The 20,029-nt window shown below is 32.8% G+C and overlaps 2 protein-coding genes across 7 annotated transcripts in view; both read right to left on the bottom strand.

Moving 5' to 3' along the window:
- The window catches only part of LOC145974574 (dynein axonemal heavy chain 6-like), a 424,968-nt gene that overhangs the window by 166,640 nt on the left and 238,299 nt on the right, over window positions 1-20,029 (bottom strand). For 5 of the 6 annotated variants that reach the window (XM_083104479.1, XM_083104480.1, XM_083104482.1 and 2 more), the window contains exons 7-8: window positions 12,408-12,510; window positions 929-1,112 (exon numbers count right to left, since the gene is read on the bottom strand). In XM_083104479.1, the coding sequence (XP_082960605.1) occupies window positions 929-1,112; window positions 12,408-12,510 (287 nt within the window). Of the gene's footprint in view, window positions 1-928; window positions 1,113-12,407; window positions 12,511-20,029 lie in introns of those variants that run through there. The other variant, XM_083104484.1, reaches the window with a different exon arrangement.
- LOC145974988 (uncharacterized) lies at window positions 13,454-17,155 on the bottom strand. The gene is made up of 2 exons (XM_083105116.1): window positions 16,875-17,155; window positions 13,454-16,764 (listed from the first exon to the last, which is right to left on the bottom strand). The coding sequence occupies exon 2, from the start codon at window positions 16,154-16,156 to the stop codon at window positions 13,454-13,456; it is 2,703 nt and encodes a 900-aa protein (XP_082961242.1). The 5' UTR covers window positions 16,157-16,764; window positions 16,875-17,155.

The following is a 20,029-nucleotide window of genomic DNA, read 5'->3' on the forward strand; positions in this document are numbered from 1 at the left end:
AGATGACTAATTTACTGTTCATGAGAATTTGCTCATGAGTCAGGTAACCTGCCAAACGTATGTGTTGACTCAAAGATTGTTTAATTTTCTTTTTGATAATTTTTCCAAGATGCAATATGCTTTTTGTTTGAATTGTTAAATAGAAGAATTTCATATGCAAACATTTTATAAACATGCGAAGCACTTGGATTTTTACGTGACAGCTGTAATTACAATTTTTGTTTTAGAAATCTTAAGTTATAACTATTGGTCACTCTTAGTATTATTTTTTATTTATTGCTTCTTACTGCAAGAGACAGAGTTATATATGCCTATTGTTGACGTGGTACTTGAGGATCGCTTGAGTGCAAATGGTTTTACATTTCACCGGACGTACCAACTATAAACATATGCGATTTTGATTTTATAGTAAAAAATTTGAGTTGACTGGTCATCCGCGTAATGTCAGATTTCATTTATTATTCTCTGTTTCAGATATCTACGAGTAAGAGTTGGTCTTACCAATATTTATCGTATAATTTCGAGGAAAGAAAAGAATCGTGGAATCCGCCGGACGTAACACCAATAAAAAAACATGATTTTCAAACTTTGTTTTTTTAAATTCATTTTTTGATTTTAATTTTAATTTTTTCATTTTAATAATAACTAAATTTGTCAAAAATGAAATTGAAATTTAAAAAATAATATAATATATAATATTCATATTCTAAAAATCATTTAAATTTTGATAGTAATATGAACACAGTCAGTATATGATTTTTTACCCCATACGGTTCAGAGATTGGCTTTCGCAAAGCAATTTTGAAGAAATAAATTTGATTAATCTAAGAATACATTATTTAAGCAATTGTTATTCTAATATTTTTAAATTATTTTATTTGCTAATATCTTTTCTCTATATGTAAAGTGAGAACTTGAACAAACATACCTGAATAGTGTGCGACATTGGACGACGTTCTTCTAAAATGGTGTCAATAACGTTGTTATCTAACAATGTATTTTCCGGTATAAATGCGGTGTGCGCTTCAAGAACTTCAATAAACTCTCTATATGTGTTTAATAACACTCCGTGCATCATGTTTGTTAACATATAATCGATCAGATGGATGAAGCTGAACAAATAAACAATTAATGAATGACAAATATTGTTAATTAATATCTTCGATGAATTGCAATTAAACTCACAATTTTTTCTTTATAAGATTGGATAAATTAAAATAACAAATTAGCACAAATAATAACAATAATGAAAAAATTAAAAAAAGCAAGTAAGAATCAAGATACAATGATTAAAACGCAAAGAAGAAGAGAGATTCATTTGTTTTTTTTTATTTAATAATATTTTAAAATACTCGTTTTCATTACAATACATGCATTAAATATAAATATTTCGAACCATTTTTTTATCCATTTTCAATATGACATTAATATTGACATTAATGTTGAGCGTTAGAGAATACCATATAAAATACAGATAACATATAAAATTATGTTAATCATTTCGCAATTGACATACAGATAGAATACAATATGCAGGTTGTCCCATTTTAAACAATGCACTTGAATCTCTTCGTTAACTCGTTATAGACAAAAATATTTTAGATAAAAGTTGCATTTGGAGGCGGTCACATGATGAAAATAGACTTAATCTTGAATGATCTTTTCAAGGTCACTTCAACTTTTTTAAATGGAACTCCCTATTTTTCATTGCATATTCTTGTAAATTATTATGAAGACTGTCCAAAACGCTATAATAAAGTTAAATACTTTTTGAATTATGAAGCTTGAAATAATTTTGTTATAGTCTAAACGACAAATTTTATTTTTCTGTTGATATAAATTTTATTTTTAAAACGCGTAGAGAACATAGTATATATTCGCGAATCGCGTAAAATCGCCACCTTAGCAAACCACGCGTAAGTTCGCCGGAAACGCGAAAGTGCAAACGAAGGGTTTCGACTTTGAAAAGCTTTCGCTTGCATTAAGATTTGACCGCCACAAAAATTCATCATAACCTTATATGGTCATGTTGCTAGGCGATCGAATCCCAAATTTTGCCAAAGATGAGCGAATAAAAGTCGTCCACCGCGAACGCGCGGCAGACAGTCGTTAATGAAAAATTAATCATTTACGAGTGCGTAGAAGGGCTAGTCGCTATTTAACGCGACGATTAGTAAAGGAAAATTTATTAGTACTTAAAGTCTAACGGAACTAAGGAAGAGGCTGAAGAAAAAAACCCGAGACTTGTATAAATAAACAGCGAATGTATTCAGGAAGTTACATGAAGGAAAATAAACCTTTTGAAAATAAAAAAAATACTCGACGCTTTTATTGAGTTATCCCGACGACACCCCACATCCAGTGCCGCTCCAGGCACAATTTCTTAATTTTATGTAAACCATAAAATATCTCGTAAAATATTCATTTTTCAGTTATATTATTTGAATAAAAAATATGTAATTGTTAATTGCAAACTACATATTTTTCTTTAAAAACAACTATACAATGTGTTTTCTTTACAATTGAATCTTCTCTTTATTTTGTGCATAAAAATATTGAGATAATCTTCATATTACTCTACAGATTCAAGCTTTTTCTTTATCGCTTAATAAAATTCCCAATTAAATTCATGGTTAAATTCGCGTTGTGATTTATTACCAAGAGCTGTGAGATTTCTGGATATACATAGTTCCAGTCTTAGATATTCGCATTCTTCGTTGCCTATTAGTTTGATCGATATAAGACGCCTCGCAATCCTTGCACGAAATATATACTAAATTACATGAATATATTTCGGTATTATATCTTTATGAAGTTTAATAAAATTATGAAGCTTTATTAAGGCTGGCATAAGATGATCGCTTATCAAGATCGCGAAGAACTCCTTTAAAGCCAAGAAAATTGCTATGTACACACATCGGCAGGAATGATGTTACGGTATGTTTGTGTTGACGCTCACAGACCTCACACAAGCGAAGCGCGCACGTACGTGGGCCGGGCAGTGAAGGAGAAAGTGGGGCTAGAGTAGTGAGGCGTTCCGATGTTGCGTCCTTCGCGCACAGCACAAAAGCGAGAGAGAAAGCATTACAAGACGTGATACCGAGTTAGAAGTTTCCAATAGCCGTCTCTCTCACTCGACGCTCGAAGGAGAGAGTGCGAGCGAGACAGCTATATACCGGGATACCGCGCTGTTTCTACAGGATGGCTGGAAATTTTTCGCACATCCGAAGTGTGAAGGTAGATTGGGTCAAATTAAGAAGGAAAGTGCTCCACTGTTTTGTGATATTTACAATAATTAACGAAAAATTAATGAAAGAAGATCGGCCAATGCGCGTGGCTAGAAGTGCGTGGCGGTGAAGGCGGTCTCACAGGGAAAGAGCCTTCGCCGCGCGTCTACACACTCATCGCTCCTCCCCTCCCCAATCACCATTTTGCCGCGCGCCGCCATTATGTTACAGTGAGACCGCCTTCACCGCCACGCACTTCTAGCCACGCGCATTGGCCGATCTTCTTTAATTAATTTTTCGTTAATTATTGCGCAAAATAGTATAGGACCTTCCTTCTTAATTTGAACCAATCTACCTTTACATTTCGGCACTGCGAAAAATTTCCTGACACCCTATATACATACAGGGTTTACCAAAAGTGGAAACCCCTTAATATTTCGAAAAATACGCATTTTTAAAAAAAAGTTTCATACAAAAGTTATAGGGTTTTATGTGGCGCATTACACAGCAACATTATTATGACCTCGAATAGCATTGTCAAGGTTATGTGAAGGTCAGCTTCAATTTTTTAAATGGAACCCTATATTTTTTATTACATTATCTTGCAGCTTATCTTGAGAGCTTTTCAAAACACTATAATAAAGTATTTCTTCATTGAGTACTTTTCGAGTTATGAGGCTTGAAATAATTTCTTAATTTTACATAAACCATAAAATATCTAGTAAAATATTCATTTTTCGATTATCTTATCTTAATACTTTTATGTACAAAATAATGAGAGGAATCAATTGGTGTAAAGAAAAAACATAGTTGTTTTTAAAAAAAAAATGCAATTTGCAATTAACAATTACATATTTTCTTTTTAAAACAACTGTTTTTTCTTTACACCAATTGATTCCTCTCATTATTTTGTACATAAAAGTATTAAGGTAGGATAATAGAAAAATGAATATTTTACTAGATATTTTATGGTTTATGTAAAATTAAGAAATTATTTCAAGCCTCATAACTCGGAAAGTACTTAATGAAAACTAACTTAATTATAGTGTTTTGGAAAGCTCTCGAGATAAGCTACAAGAATATGTAAAAGCATATAGGGTGTCCCATTTCAAAAGTTGGAGGTGACCTTCACATAACCTTGACAACGCTATTCGAAGTCATAATAATGTTGCTGTGTAATGCGCCACATAAAACCCTATAACTTTTGTATGAAACATTTTTTTTAAAAATGCGTATTTTTCGAAATATTAAAGGGTTTCCACACTTTTGGTAAACCCTGTATAATATACAGGGTGTCTGGAAAGGTAAGGTAAATCGAATAGGAGGTGAAAAAGGAGCATGAGTAGAACACATAATGTAAATAAATTTTTTTCGTATTCGCTATGGTTTAGAAAATACAGCGCTTTATAGGGGTGCATAAAAAGTATTGAAACTCCTTAATATTTCGAAAAGTACGCATTTTCGAGAAAAATGTTTTATACAAAAATTGTAGGGTTTTAAGTGAAGCATTACACAGAAGAATTAGTATGACCTTGAATAGCGTTCTCAAGGTCACGTAAAGATAACCTAAAAATTTTTAACGGGTATCCTCAGTTTTTATTGAATATTATTGTAGCTTATCCCGAGAACTTTCCAAAACCGTATAATAAAATACGTTTTTGTTAGGTATTTTTTGAGTTATGAGGCTTGAAAGTTACGGTACCGCCGGCGTGACCTTGGGAACACTATTCAAGGTCATACTAATTTTTCTGTGTAATGCTTCACTTAAAACCCTACAATTTTTGTATAAAACATTTTTCTCGAAAATGCGTACTTTTCGAAATATTAAGGGGTTTCAACACTTTTTATGCACCCCTATAAAGCGCTGTATTTTCTAAACCATAGCGAATACGAAATAATTTATTTACATTACGTGTTCTACTCATGCTCCTCTTTCACCTCCTATTCGATTGACCTTACCTTTCCAGACACCCTATATAAAGTATCGTAAAATATAAAGGGGATTTATCCGAATGGCAACTCTCATTGATCATTAATTTTGTTTAATTTTAGGTAAATAAAAATTTTAATGGTTCCTGAACGTAGAAAATAAGATAAAAGGAGAATTGCTGTCCGCACAAAAGCATCTCTCCACAATTTACAAAAGAATGTTGATTTATTAACTTAAAGTATTTTTGATGGAATTTCGAATAAAAAAGCATGACAATAAAAAGGCATGACTATAAAAAGGCACGATCCTCCATTTCAATTGTCACTCTCTATAATGAATAATTTGATTTATAATTCAGATATCTCCTGAAAAAAATGTGTTTATGGTATCAATCGAATTTAATTAAATTATTGTCGACTATAGTGACATCAAGAAAATTAAGTTTATTGTTCATCCTCTCTTGGTTTGTGAACTAAAGCTTTGAATGAAAAGAATTGAAAATTTAATTGAACATGGAGAAAGAAACTGTAAAACTATATCATCTACATACCTATAATAAAAAGAATATATCCAATTGAAAGAATATCCCTAACAACACACATGTCCAAAAGATGTCCAAAGGTCATCGAGAGGACATCCAGACATAAAATATCCTTTGGCTGTCCTCTAGATATTCTATGGACGTCTTTTGGATATGTGTGTTGTTAGGGATATTTATTTTCCACATCTTGATATCCGCAATGAATAGAAGATAGGAAGAGGAGAATTCATGGAAATATCGAATATTTGTTGATATATATTTTCGTTAAAAGTTGTTAATAAATTTGAATAAATTTAGGAACACGTATTAATTATAAAAATACTCGACTTTAACAGTAAAATCAAAATATATAAGGAACACGTGATATAGTACACAAAGCACATATACATGTGGCGGACAATAGCAATAGTGAAAGCGATAAGCTAATGCAGATAATGTCACTTGTGCCATGTGTACGAAGGACACATGAGATTACGGCGGGACACACAAATTCTCAATAAAAGTAAAAAAAAGGTGAAATTCAGTATGAATCGAATCACCAGGAACTCGTGAGGAATGCTGCATTTTTATTTTATGAGACACTATCTTTCCGAAATACTATCTAATGAAAAGTCTAGGATGTTCATAAAGAGAGAAACGACATTGAATGATAATTTAAAATGAATATCCAAATGTAATTTAAAATGAATATCCAAATATACATCTGATTATTTGTTAACTAATTTAAAGCTAGTGGTGATATGGTTATATGCCTTGGGAATAAATGATGTTATGTAAAAATAAAAAATGTAGAGGTGTAATGATTGAGGAAACGATGAGAGACTGTGAACTGATAATTTCGCTTATGAATTTTTGAAAGTCATAAGATCAAAAATTTTGGATTCCCTATTCAATCACTTGCATCTCACATATTTTTCTAGTCTGCAAATGTTATTTTCTAGCAATTATATGTTGGGCTGCAAAGTGTGTAAATGCCCTACACAGATACATCAATGCCATTGCTACGGATGGATTGCTACGAATGTATCTAGGCTTCCAGTACGTGCCTCCTCTTAAAATTTCCCTTCTTTCTTTTCTCTCTCCATTCATTCAGATTTATCATAGTATAAATCAGAGCTCGGCAAGAACTGCACATTTCGACCGATTTTCAGATGGCTCCGCTTAGCGCGTCTCCCCTTACCTCGCCGTCCCGCGCAAAGCCTACGAGCCGCTCGGCGCTCAGGAGCGGGCGTATGGCAATAGCTTTCCACGTCACCCATGAGGTACTATTGTTGACGCGTTGTTTTTTAAGTGGTATCCCCAGTAGGCCTAATCCACTGATGACTAAAACGACCCTTTAACTAATTGCACGGAATTATAAATAATAATTGATATGATGAATATTTATGACTTTCGGGATTTTTTACAAGCGAGATCAGGAACATTAATTTGCATATTGCATGTAGCAAGTCGCATAAGACGTGATAAAGAATCGTCGCTTAAAGAAGAACGTTTCTCATTCTTTATAAACTTCATTTTTGAAAATGAAGTCTCGCACAAATATGTGGATCCGAATATAAAATAAATTCGGAGTCCGAAATCGCGAAGCTTGGGATAGGATGATTTTGATAAAATTTTATAAAATTCAGCACCAGTTTCTTTAACCGTTTTCAGAGAAATAGAACTTTGTAAATGACATAATTCATCTTGTAAATCAAGATGTTGTTCTTCGATTGACGCTGTAAGAGGATTCTCGAAAAGAATTAACTCATTTCTAAGTTTTTCGAAACAGGTAAAACGCGTACCGAATTCTTCTATAAGACAATCTACGAAATGAATATATTTTTTGAAATTACAGCTACTACCGTATTCTTCGAGAAGAATCTGGCAAGAAGGAAGAATTTGAATAATTGTAATTTTCTTCGGAATCTGGCAAGAAGGAAGAATTTGAATAACTGTAATTTTCTTCGGAAAGAATCAACATGACTAACTAATTGGGAAATATTTTGATTAGTCTTTTGCAGCTTTAAATTGAGAAGCCTAAGTTGATTAGTCATGTCAGTAATAAATCCAAGTTCGCAAAGAAATGCGATATCCTCTAAAAAAGATATATATTCTTGAAATTTTTGATTGTTCATTTCTTGCAAGAAAAGGAGGATCTCTTCTCTTATTGCAAAAAATGTTTCCAAACATTTTGCAGCACTAAGCCAACGTACTGGACAATGAAGTGGGACATCTGTGTGAACAGCATTATGTTCATTGAGAAATAATTGAAATTTCCGATGAGTAAGAAATTTATGTCCACCTTTAATTATATTAATTATTTTAGTCACAGTCTCCATAGCTGTTGACAATTTAATAACTTTACCGCTTAATGCTTCCTGATGAATTATACAATGTATAATAGGGATGTTAAAGTTTCGCTGCTTTAATTGACCGGCGAATCCTATCTTCGAACCTGTCATAGCCATATGGTATATGCCATATACGTTAGAAAACAATTGCAAAGCGCGGTAGCGACTGTTACGAGGTTTTTTGTTTTAAACGTTGATCAGTGTTGAGTCTTTTAAACTCTCTCAATCATAGTGGACACATTGACGATTCTTGATATTTTTTTGGCAGTTAAAGACTCGCTTAAAAAATTTGATGTAGATTTTAGTAAATGTTCTTCGATTACGGCGGATGGCGCGAAAGCTATGACAGGTTCGAAGATAGGATTCGCCGGTCAATTAAAGCAGCGAAACTTTAACATCCCTATTATACATTGTATAATTCATCAGGAAGCATTAAGCGGTAAAGTTATTAAATTGTCAACAGCTATGGAGACTGTGACTAAAATAATTAATATAATTAAAGGTGGACATAAATTTCTTACTCATCGGAAATTTCAATTATTTCTCAATGAACATAATGCTGTTCACACAGATGTCCCACTTCATTGTCCAGTACGTTGGCTTAATGCTGCAAAATGTTTGGAAACATTTTTTGCAATAAGAGAAGAGATCCTCCTTTTCTTGCAAGAAATGAACAATCAAAAATTTCAAGAATATATATCTTTTTTAGAGGATATCACATTTCTTTGCGAACTTGGATTTATTACTGACATGACTAATCAACTTAGGCTTCTCAATTTAAAGCTGCAAAAGACTAATCAAAATATTTCCCAAGTTAGTTAGTCATGTTGATTCTTTCCGAAGAAAATTACAGTTATTCAAATCTCATTTAAATAACGATATTTTTCATTTTTTCCCTTCTTGCCAGATTCTTCTCGAAGAATACGGTAGTAGCTGTAATTTCAAAAAATATATTCATTTCGTAGATTGTCTTATAGAAGAATTCGGTACGCGTTTTACCTGTTTCGAAAAACTTAGAAATGAGTTAATTCTTTTCGAGAATCCTCTTACAGCGTCAATCGAAGAACAGCATCTTGATTTACAAGATGAATTATGTTATTTACAAAGTTCTATTTCTCTGAAAACGGTTAAAGAAATTGGTGCTGAATTTTATAAAATTTTATCAAAATCATCCTATCCCAAGCTTCGCGATTTCGGACTCCGAATTTATTCTATATTCGGATCCACATATTTGTGCGAGACTTCATTATCAAAAATGAAGTTTGAGAAGAAAGAATGAGAAACGTTCTTCTTTAAGCGACGATTCTTTATCACGTCTTATGCGACTTGCTACATGCAATATGCAAATTAATGTTCCTGATCTCGCTTGTAAAAAATCCCGAAAGTCATAAATATTCATCATATCAATTATTATTTATAATTCCGTGCAATTAGTTAAAGGGTCGTTTTAGTCATCAGTGGATTAGGCCTACTGGGGATACCACTTAAAAAACAACGCGTCAACAATAGTACCTCATGGGTGACGTGGAAAGCTATTGCCATACGCCCGCTCCTGAGCGCCGAACGGCTCGTAGGCTTTGCGCGGGACGGCGAGGTAAGGGGGGACGCGCTAGGCGGAGCCAGCTGAAAATCGGCCGAAATGTGCAGTTCTTGCCGAGCTCTGGTATAAATACACATTGGTCAATATGCGATGAAATAATGTTATTAATAATACAGTTTTTTAAAAATGTAATCTGTAAATTCGTTTAATAATTGTTTTCTAAACATTGATCCCCTTTTTACACTAACTGTGTTATAAGATCGAAGTTACATTTAATACAATGAAAGAATAAATTAAAATAATGCTTCATTTCTATCAGTATCAAAATTAAAATAAAAAATTGATTCAAATAAGAACAATAATTAAAAAATTAAAAATTAGTAAGTAAGAATCAAGATAATTAGAGTGCAAGGAAGGAAAGAAAACACCTTCTTTTTTCTTTTATTTGTTAGTGTATTTCAAAACACTTGCTTTCATTACAATATGTGCATGAAATATGTTTCGGATTTAATAACGTTTCTGACTATTAGATCTGGCATTAGATAGTATTTTGTAAAGACGGTGTTTCATAAAAGAAAAATACAGCATTCCTCGCAAGTTCCTGGCGGTTCATTCTAATTGTAAGTTCTACTTTCAACAAAAAATATAAACAAACAACAAAATGCCCATGGGTTCTCCTCTCTTTATCTTCCATTATTTACTACAGATATCAATCTGCAAGATTTAGGAAATAGAGCAATTAGATATATTTTTCTCAATTTACCGTTTTATTATAGGTATGTAAAGGTTGTTTTGACAGTTCCTTCCTCCGTATTCAATGAAGTCTTCAACTCTTCATCTTAGTTTTAGTTCACAAAGGAAGAGGGAGTGAATAATAAACATGATTACCTTCATGTCACTATAATCGTGAACATAATACAAGACAATAATTAAATTGAGTTCAATTGGTATCATAAATTATCTTTTTCGGGAGATATCTGAATTATAAATCAAATCACTCATATAGAGAGAAACAATTGGATTGATGGATCGTGCCTTTTTATTGTCGTGTCTTTTTATCTGAAATTCCATCAAAAAAAATTTTAATAATAATCAGTATTCTTTTGGACAATAATTACCCTTTGTCTACATTTTCAACGTAATACTATTGAAATGGGAAACAACTGAGAAGAACTGAAATCTTTATTTACCGAAAATTAAACAAAATTATTGATCAATAAGAGTTACCATTCGATAAATTCCCTTCATATTTTATGATGTCTTATATGTATGTATACATAATTTTTTTGGCTTTAAAGGAGTTCTTCGCGATCTTGACACGATCGTCCTATACTAGCCGCAATAAACTTCATGATTTTATTAAAGTTCGTAAAGATACAATATCGAAGCATATTCATGTAACAATTAGTATATAAAATCTCGTGCAAGGATTGCGAGGTGTCTTATATCGATCAAACTAGTAGGCAATTAAAAAAGCGAACATCTAAATACCTGACCACATCCATAGAAACCTCATGGCTCTCGTTCATAATAAATCACAACTCGAATTTAACCATAAATTTACTTGGGAAGAGTCTGAGATTTTAGATAGAATATTTCTTTTGGCAAAAGACTCATAACTAAGATGTTGTTTTTTATTAAGCGATAAAAAATAATCTGAATCTGCAGAATGATACGGAGAGCTTGCACGATACATTTGTGACAATAGTAGATAACTTACCGAAAATATAAGTCTACTGCGTTTGTCCTTTCCTCGATTGTTTTAGTGTTAATGATTCAGCAGCCAAGAATAAGATTTATATATTTTTTATTATTAAGTCTTAACTCATTATTGTCATTAATTTGAGCGGAAATAGCGAGATCTGATGAGCCGTTCTCCTATCTCTAGAGTTGAATTTCTATTTAATAAATCTCTACATCATTATCTTTTATTAAATATATGAATATATCGAAATTTTTTTAAATTATGTTAAAATATCACAATAATAGCATTAATATAATGATTGGAATTGTTCGGGAGAATGTATCGCCAGATTACTGCGAAATATTTTGTTTTCTACATGCATGTCAATTACAAAATGATTAAAGTAATTTCATATATTATTGTCTAGTGTTTTTTAACGCTCAATATTAATGTCACGTTCAAAATGAAAAATTGATTCGAAACGTTCATATTTAATACATATTATAATAAAAGCCAATTATTTCAAATAAGACTATTAAATAAAAGAAAAAAATGATGTTCTCTCTTTTTTGTTTTGCGCTCCAATTACCGCGCAATTACCTTGGCTCTTACTTGCCAATTTTTTAATTTTATAAAAATTGGATAAATATTTAATAATCACATTAATACATGTAAAATAAAGATAAACATTGATATAATTTTGATGAATTCAGACAACGATAATTTTCGTCCAATTAATCAAAAAATAAAAATTGATACAACGATTCTTTTGCATATCTATAGTATAGAAAATGAAATCTATTGGAATAATACATTAATTTTCATCTAAAAATATTTTTAAAATAACTTTTATACATTTAATAGTATTTAAATAATTTTTTGAAATGAACGTATCTGTTAGATGTGCATATATTTTATCTACATAAAACATATTTTATTCATTTTATCTAAATATTGTAAAGAAAACATATGCAATTTGCTGATAGTTTATTATTCATTTTTTTTAATTAATTAAAACCTATTTAATTATGAATAATCCATTAATTAAACTATTTAATTATGAATAATCCATTAACATGATGGTAATATACATACATTATTTAAATAAATTATGAATATCAAATGATTATATTTAACAATGATTAAACAAACCAAAAAAGACGATGGCATTTTTCTTTTTTACGCGTCCGTTCAATATAACTCCTTTTCATGACTCCGTCTTTTGGCATTTTGAATTTGATCGTGCTGTAATCACCTAAAAACATATCAAATAAAGTCACAAATTTTCCTTTTCGATAAAAAATTAGTTAAAAGGCTACAAGGACCAACGCAATGGTGGAAATATGCAAAAAATAATAAAACGGTTATTACAATAAAATAACCATATGAAAATGTTTATTTAATTTGAACATGACAAACGCCGCGTTTCAATCCAATTCGGATCCTTTTCAATGTCGACTAACAAAGAGAATAATAAACATTAAGATAAAATTAAAATTAACGGTCATAGGAGAAATGTAAATAAGTTTCGGAACAACGCAAAGTCAAAAAATCGGAAGCAAATATATGTACAATAACGGAAAATTTAAACCGTCAATCACAAAAAAGGAAAGAACGCATCGCATTAACGTATCGCCACAGAAAACCCGAAAGCTCGTACCGCATACCACCAGTATACCGTTAAAAACGAGATGATCCTCTCCAAAAAAACCGGAAGGAAAACCCACATACAGGTCCATGACCATTTCCAAAAGAAAAAACAGTCAAAGATACATAAATCGATGACCAGTTGGAAACTTGATGGTCCAAATATGTGCGAGTAAAAGCTTAAAAATCTGACACTCTAAAAAAGAAAAACAAGACAGAGCAATAATTTAACAAACAATCCGGAAACTACTTGAGAGAAACCTTCATATAAAGCAAGAGTAAAGTTAATATAATAAAATCACATACCGGTCTCTAAATTTGAAAGTGATCTCAAATCAAAAAATCGAACACAAAGGGAGAACAAGTTAAGCACAACTTAACGTTCCAATCAACAGAGCCGAACTGAGGCACATGGGGATCACATATAGCACAGAACGCGAAACATCAAAAAGAGGGGGGGGGAAGGGGGAGAGAGAGAGAAGGGAAAGGAAGGAGAGGAACAAAACGTCACAGAAGGAAAGAAGACAGAACGAAGGAAAAATTTCAAATAATTACTGCGAACATTTTTTTATAATGGGCAAATACATCTTAGCCAAGAATTCGGTATCGCTCTGAATGTTAAGGCCATGGTTCTGACCAGAGATATGTAACATCTCAGCAATTAGCCTCTTTTTATATCTAGGTTCCTCCTCCAAAATGGAAACATTCTCCCAATCAAACTCATGTCCGTTCAATCTATGAAGAGACACAACTGAGAGAGAACCAGAAGATTTATTGATATCAGAACGATGTTCTTTAATTCTGGTCAGTAACTTCCTTTTAGTTTGCCCCACACATGAAGCATCACAGTCTAAACAACTAATTTTATAAATGACATTCGCGTGGTGGAATTTAGATACCGGATCCTTGTACAGTCTAATAAGGGATTTTAATTTGTTATTGACTGTATATGCCAATCTTCTGTTCGCATAACTCTTGATGTTGGAAACAAAACCTCTTGGAAAACTTGAGGAAAAAGGAATGGTGAAGAAAGGAATAAGAGAGGAGGAGGATTGAGTGAGAGCAGTTTCGTTATTGTTCACGTCAGAGATTAAAAACTTTAATCTTTGAGAAATAGTGTGAAAAATAAATTTAATAGGATAACCATTGCCTAATAAGGTCGAAATAATAAAAGAAAAATTCTCATTATGAAACCGTGGATGTGACAGTTTAAAAATTCTATCAGTCAATCCAATGATAACTCCTTTTTTATGTGACAGAGGATGGTGTGAGAAAAATGATAGAAATCTTCCTGAAAAAGTCGGTTTCCTATACCAATTAAATTCAATATAGTTATTGTTGATTATGATAGTTGTGTCCAGGAAATTTATACTGTTGTTGTTTGAATATTCAATGGTAAACCGTAGTCTATTGTGAAGCGAATTAAAAACCTGGAAAATATGTTGGATGTATTGTTTAGGAGCAGCAAGAACAATATCATCAACGTAGCGAACATAAAAGGGAAGGGAAACAGGAAGAGACGAAATTGCTCTGTCTTCCAAATCAGACATAATAATATTCGCTAAGATCGGGGAGAGAGGAGATCCCATGGGAGTGCCAAAAATCTGTTTATATATGACATTGTCAAATTGGAAGTAGGTGGAGTCCATAATAAGATTTAAAGCAATCAAAAATTCTTTATAAGGAATGTTGATGTTGTTTTTAATTAAATGCCATCTTTTAGCAATTCCTCCAATAACCAAATCTAATGGAACATTAGTGAAAAGACTCTCCACATCCAATGAGACCAAATCGTACCAATCATCTAAGAACACATTGTTAAGTCTTTTAATCAATTCAAAGCTATTCGCAATATGGCTATTCGGATTAGGTAAATTTTTGTCTAACATGTTGTGAAGGAAAGACGCTAGCGAATAAAGAGGGCTATTAATACAAGAGATGATGATACGTAACGGGCAATCTTTCTTATGGATCTTTGGCAGTCCGTAGGCACGCGGTAAGATCCCATCTGTACTCAATAGCGCTCTATAAGTACCGTTAGAGATGTAATCATTTTTACGCCAACGCTGTAACAACTCCCTCAACTGGGAGATGACTCTATTCGTCGGGTCGCGGTTCACTACCATGTACGTGTTCCGGTCTGATAGGAGGTCATGCATCTTGTCAAAATATTCGGTCTTATCAAGAGAAACAGTTACATTCCCCTTATCAGCTTTTGTGACAATGATGTCAGGATGGTCAGAAAGGAATTTTTTTGTAATTTTAGTTAAGGATAGCAAACGAGAGTCCAGATCTGAAAAATGAGGAGGGGATAATAGACATTTATTAAGAGTCTGGACTGACAAACATCTAATATTGTTAGCCGTTTCCTGATCCAAACTGGAGATATTATGTTCAATATTTTTAATGAAATCGAATACAAAATGTTGCGAATTAGGAAGGGAACGCAAACAAAATTTCTCTCCCAATTGTAAGAGGGATTGAACTTCCTGAGGAATATCGGTCTTGGACAAATTTACAAACCAATTGTTATTAACCGAATTAACAAGGGATAAATTATCTTTCATGTGAAAATTCTTGGGATTAATATGTACATTAAAAGGAGTATGAGAGGGAGGTTGAGGAGTGGGTGAAAAGGAAAATGTGGGAAGGGGGTGCTGTTCATGAGGGCAAGAACCTGTAAAAGATCTTAACTTTCGCTTGTAAGGATTCATGGGAGGATGGGGGGGGACGGAACAAAAATATTTGATAAGAGGTACGTTAGGACGAAGGAAATCCGGCTGTTTTTTAGCGATCCATTTTAGTTTGTTATTGATTCTCTTATTTTCCACAATATTAAAATGATTAAGAGAGGAACGTTGTCTCCTGATAAATTCATTAAGAATACGAACCGGGACCCGTCTAAACAGAATCTTAGAGCATCGCAGTACATTATGTTGTAGAAATCGTAACAATCTGAACGCGTCATAAATTTCAATCTGTAACAACCGCCTAATAGAACCACGCACAAAGTTTTTGTATAAAGAAGTTGAATTGTCATCAAAAAATGAAATCACGTTATCGGTAAATTTAAATAAATGTTGCGGAACCAAGTTGACTCTTTTGCATTCCCTCAAGAAAAAAATTTTACATTTAGTAGCTATAATTCTTTTGTTGAAACCAATCCAATTCTTAAAACATTGCTTCACATCGCCTCCGAAACATCGATCGATAAAATTAAAAAAATTAAAAAAATTAAGTTGTGGAGCACTCATAATTCGCCTGAGTAATATCAAAATTATTATAATGAAATAAAGGTCCGTTAGATAAAATCAATAAAAAATTAGTTAAAAGGCTACAAGGACCAACGCAATGGTGGAAATATGCAAAAAATAATAAAACGGTTATTACAATAAAATAACCATATGAAAATGTTTATTTAATTTGAACATGACAAACGCCGCGTTTCAATCCAATTCGGATCCTTTTCAATGTCGACTAACAAAGAGAATAATAAACATTAAGATAAAATTAAAATTAACGGTCATAGGAGAAATGTAAATAAGTTTCGGAACAACGCAAAGTCAAAAAATCGGAAGCAAATATATGTACAATAACGGAAAATTTAAACCGTCAATCACAAAAAAGGAAAGAACGCATCGCATTAACGTATCGCCACAGAAAACCCGAAAGCTCGTACCGCATACCACCAGTATACCGTTAAAAACGAGATGATCCTCTCCAAAAAAACCGGAAGGAAAACCCACATACAGGTCCATGACCATTTCCAAAAGAAAAAACAGTCAAAGATGCATAAATCGATGACCAGTTGGAAACTTGATGGTCCAAATATGTGCGAGTAAAAGCTTAAAAATCTGACACTCTAAAAAAGAAAAACAAGACAGAGCAATAATTTAACAAACAATCCGGAAACTACTTGAGAGAAACCTTCATATAAAGCAAGAGTAAAGTTAATATAATAAAATCACATACCGGTCTCTAAATTTGAAAGTGATCTCAAATCAAAAAATCGAACACAAAGGGAGAGCAAGTTAAGCACAACTTAACGTTCCAATCAACAGAGCCGAACTGAGGCACATGGGGATCACATATAGCACAGAACGCGAAACATCAAAAAGAGGGGGGGGAAGGGGGAGAGAGAGAGAAGGGAAAGGAAGGAGAGGAACAAAACGTCACAGAAGGAAAGAAGACAGAACGAAGGAAAAATTTCAAATAATTACTGCGAACATTTTTTTATAATGGGCAAATACATCTTATCCAAAAATTCGGTATCGCTCTGAATGTTAAGGCCATGGTTCTGACCAGAGATATGTAACATCTCAGCAATTAGCCTCTTTTTATATCTAGGTTCCTCCTCCAAAATGGAAACATTCTCCCAATCAAACTCATGTCCGTTCAATCTATGAAGAGACACAACTGAGAGAGAACCAGAAGATTTATTGATATCAGAACGATGTTCTTTAATTCTGGTCAGTAACTTTCTTTTAGTTTGCCCCACACATGAAGCATCACAGTCTAAACAACTAATTTTATAAATGACATTCGCGTGGTGGAATTTAGATACCGGATCCTTGTACAGTCTAATAAGGGATTTTAATTTGTTATTGACTTCTCATATGGTTATTTTATTGTAATAACCGTTTTATTATTTTTTGCATATTTCCACCATTGCGTTGGTCCTTGTAGCCTTTTAACTAATTTTTTATTGATTTTATCTAACGGACCTTTATTTCATTATAATAATTTTCCTTTTCGGTTTCTATTTTTTTAAAGATTAATCTTCAAAATCGTTTTGAAAGGAAAGATAAGTAAGAATAAAAGTAAACATCGATATTAGGGACAACTTCACCGATTTCAATGACTTTGACATATATTGTGGAGGACAACATTCTAACTAATTTGCAAAAAGTTTTAGCCATCGTTTATTACAAAATTATTAACAAAATAAGTTTCATATAATTACGATTCAATTTTCCGAAATAATCAAGCGACGCGGTAGCGCCGCGACGCCAAGTACATAAAAGAAGAAAAACGAGATCTGAACATTGAGACTGTTCTCGACGCGGCGTTACCAAGTAGCTTATCCGGAATTTGGGGTCTACTAAACTTTCGATTAAGATATTTAATAAACTAAAGCTGTAATCAAAAATCTAACGGCACTTTTATGATATAATGTGAATATAAGCTTTCGATTGCGACTAGTTTGAATAAAATCGGTGCAGTCAATCCTGAGAAATGATGATCGAATATCAGAATTGTGATATTTTTCTTCTCCAGATGCAGGACTCGCGTACATATGCTCGCACGCACACACGCAAGTTTGTCCTTCAAGCGGCGTTCACACCATGCGTATACAATTATTGCTTCGATATGTACAATGCTTTAAGAGACAAAATCATATGCGTGCATACGTGTGATATGTATATGTATGTGTGTACGTACGTGTGAGAGATTAATTTATCGTACAGTAACAATTTTCAAAAATTACCCCTTCGGAGTGGAATTTAATATCTTAGAAACGGAGCCGTAAAAAAATACAGAACTTCTGCTGTTAAATAAAATTTTTAAAAAAAGTTATTTGTCGTATAATAACAATTTTCAAAAATCATCCCTTATAAAAGCAAATTTCAAAAACCCACTTCTTAAAGATGAAAAACAATATCTCGAAAATGATGCGTCGCAGAAATATGGGACTTATGTCGTTAGTTAAGATTTCTACAAAAACTAATTTATAATAATAAAATTTTTAAAAACCACCTCTTGGGGGTGAAATTTAATATTTCAGAAACGGTGTACCACAAAAATATAAAACCTGTGCTCTTAGTTATGACTTGTAGAAAGATTAATTTAGTGTTTAATAACAATTTTTAAAAACTACCTCTTGGGGGTGAAATCTAATATTTTAGAAACGGTGTATCACAAAAATATAAAAGTGTAGTGCGGAATAATGTAACAAGGAAGAGAAGTAATACACACACACACACACGCACACGCACGCACGCACGCACGCACGGACGCGCGCGCACGCACACATACACACACATAATAGTGTAATAAGGAAGAGAAATGACATATTAAACAATTAAGTTATTATTATTGTATAAAAACACAGATTTGACATTTAACAACTACCGAACGTAGTAGATATTGAATTTTGCAATATCTGTTCTAACATAATACTAATATTATATATCTTAATTAACAGAATCAGTTATCATCTTGTGAAAAGAGAAGAAAGAGAGTGAGATAAAACTTTTTTCCATTTAAGTGATAGAAAATAAAAATTTTCTGAAAAGATTGAGAGAATATTATAAAGATATTTATATCAATTGCTTATCAGACTATAAGGGCTACCCACACGGAAAAATTTATCTAATAGATATCTATTAAATGTTTAAATGTATATATGAGATCCATATCCTCTATAGATAACTAATAAATGTATATATGTTCGAAAAACCTAAAAATCATCCCGATTAAAAAATTCGCATAGGCAAAACTAGTATTTAATAATATTCTCTAATTCGAATTTAACTGACATCAAGAATCTTCTCGAGTTTCCGATGCGTTAGAAAAACTCGACCGTTCGCCTTATCTCTCATTTTTTCACCGCATAAGAAACGCTTGTCATAAACATTTATAACAACATCGTCAACCGTCGGCAAAATCAGCGCAGCGCACGCGCATGCGCGCCCATACGTCACGATCGGCTGATCGCCAATCAGCTGATCGAAAAAGATCTCGCGTATGTCAATCACAAAAATGTATACGTCAGACCCCATCGGCGGCCAATTACACACGGCGCCCTGAAGTCACCGCCAAAATATTAAACTCATTGGCCCACGTCGCAAAGGGCCTCAAAATCAGCTCGCTATATAATGGGCGCCGCACTTGATCGCCTAGCAGTCTCGCAATTTTTGCTCGCACCGCTTCTTTGCTAAACCGCTTCGCTAAAACCGCTTCGCTAAAACCGCTTCGTTAAAACTGCTTCGCTAAAACCGCTTGAGTATCTGTAAAGAAGGCAGATAAATCGGTCTTCAGTTTTGTACAGTATTATATATTTCATTAACTTATAATTGTGGTGTCTAAAATAAAAACTCAAAAATACAAAAAAAATTACGTGTCAT

This window comes from Camponotus vicinus, unplaced genomic scaffold, assembly GCF_025532165.1.
Source record: "Camponotus vicinus isolate PSW18456_S1 unplaced genomic scaffold, iyCamVici1.0 SCAF_7, whole genome shotgun sequence".
Taxonomy (NCBI): domain Eukaryota; kingdom Metazoa; phylum Arthropoda; class Insecta; order Hymenoptera; family Formicidae; genus Camponotus; species Camponotus vicinus.

Bases quoted from the DNA above. Each gene is read 5' to 3' on its own strand.
- LOC145974988 (XM_083105116.1), bottom strand. From the start codon at position 16,156: ATGAGTGCTCCACAACTTAATTTTTTTAATTTTTTTAATTTTATCGAT.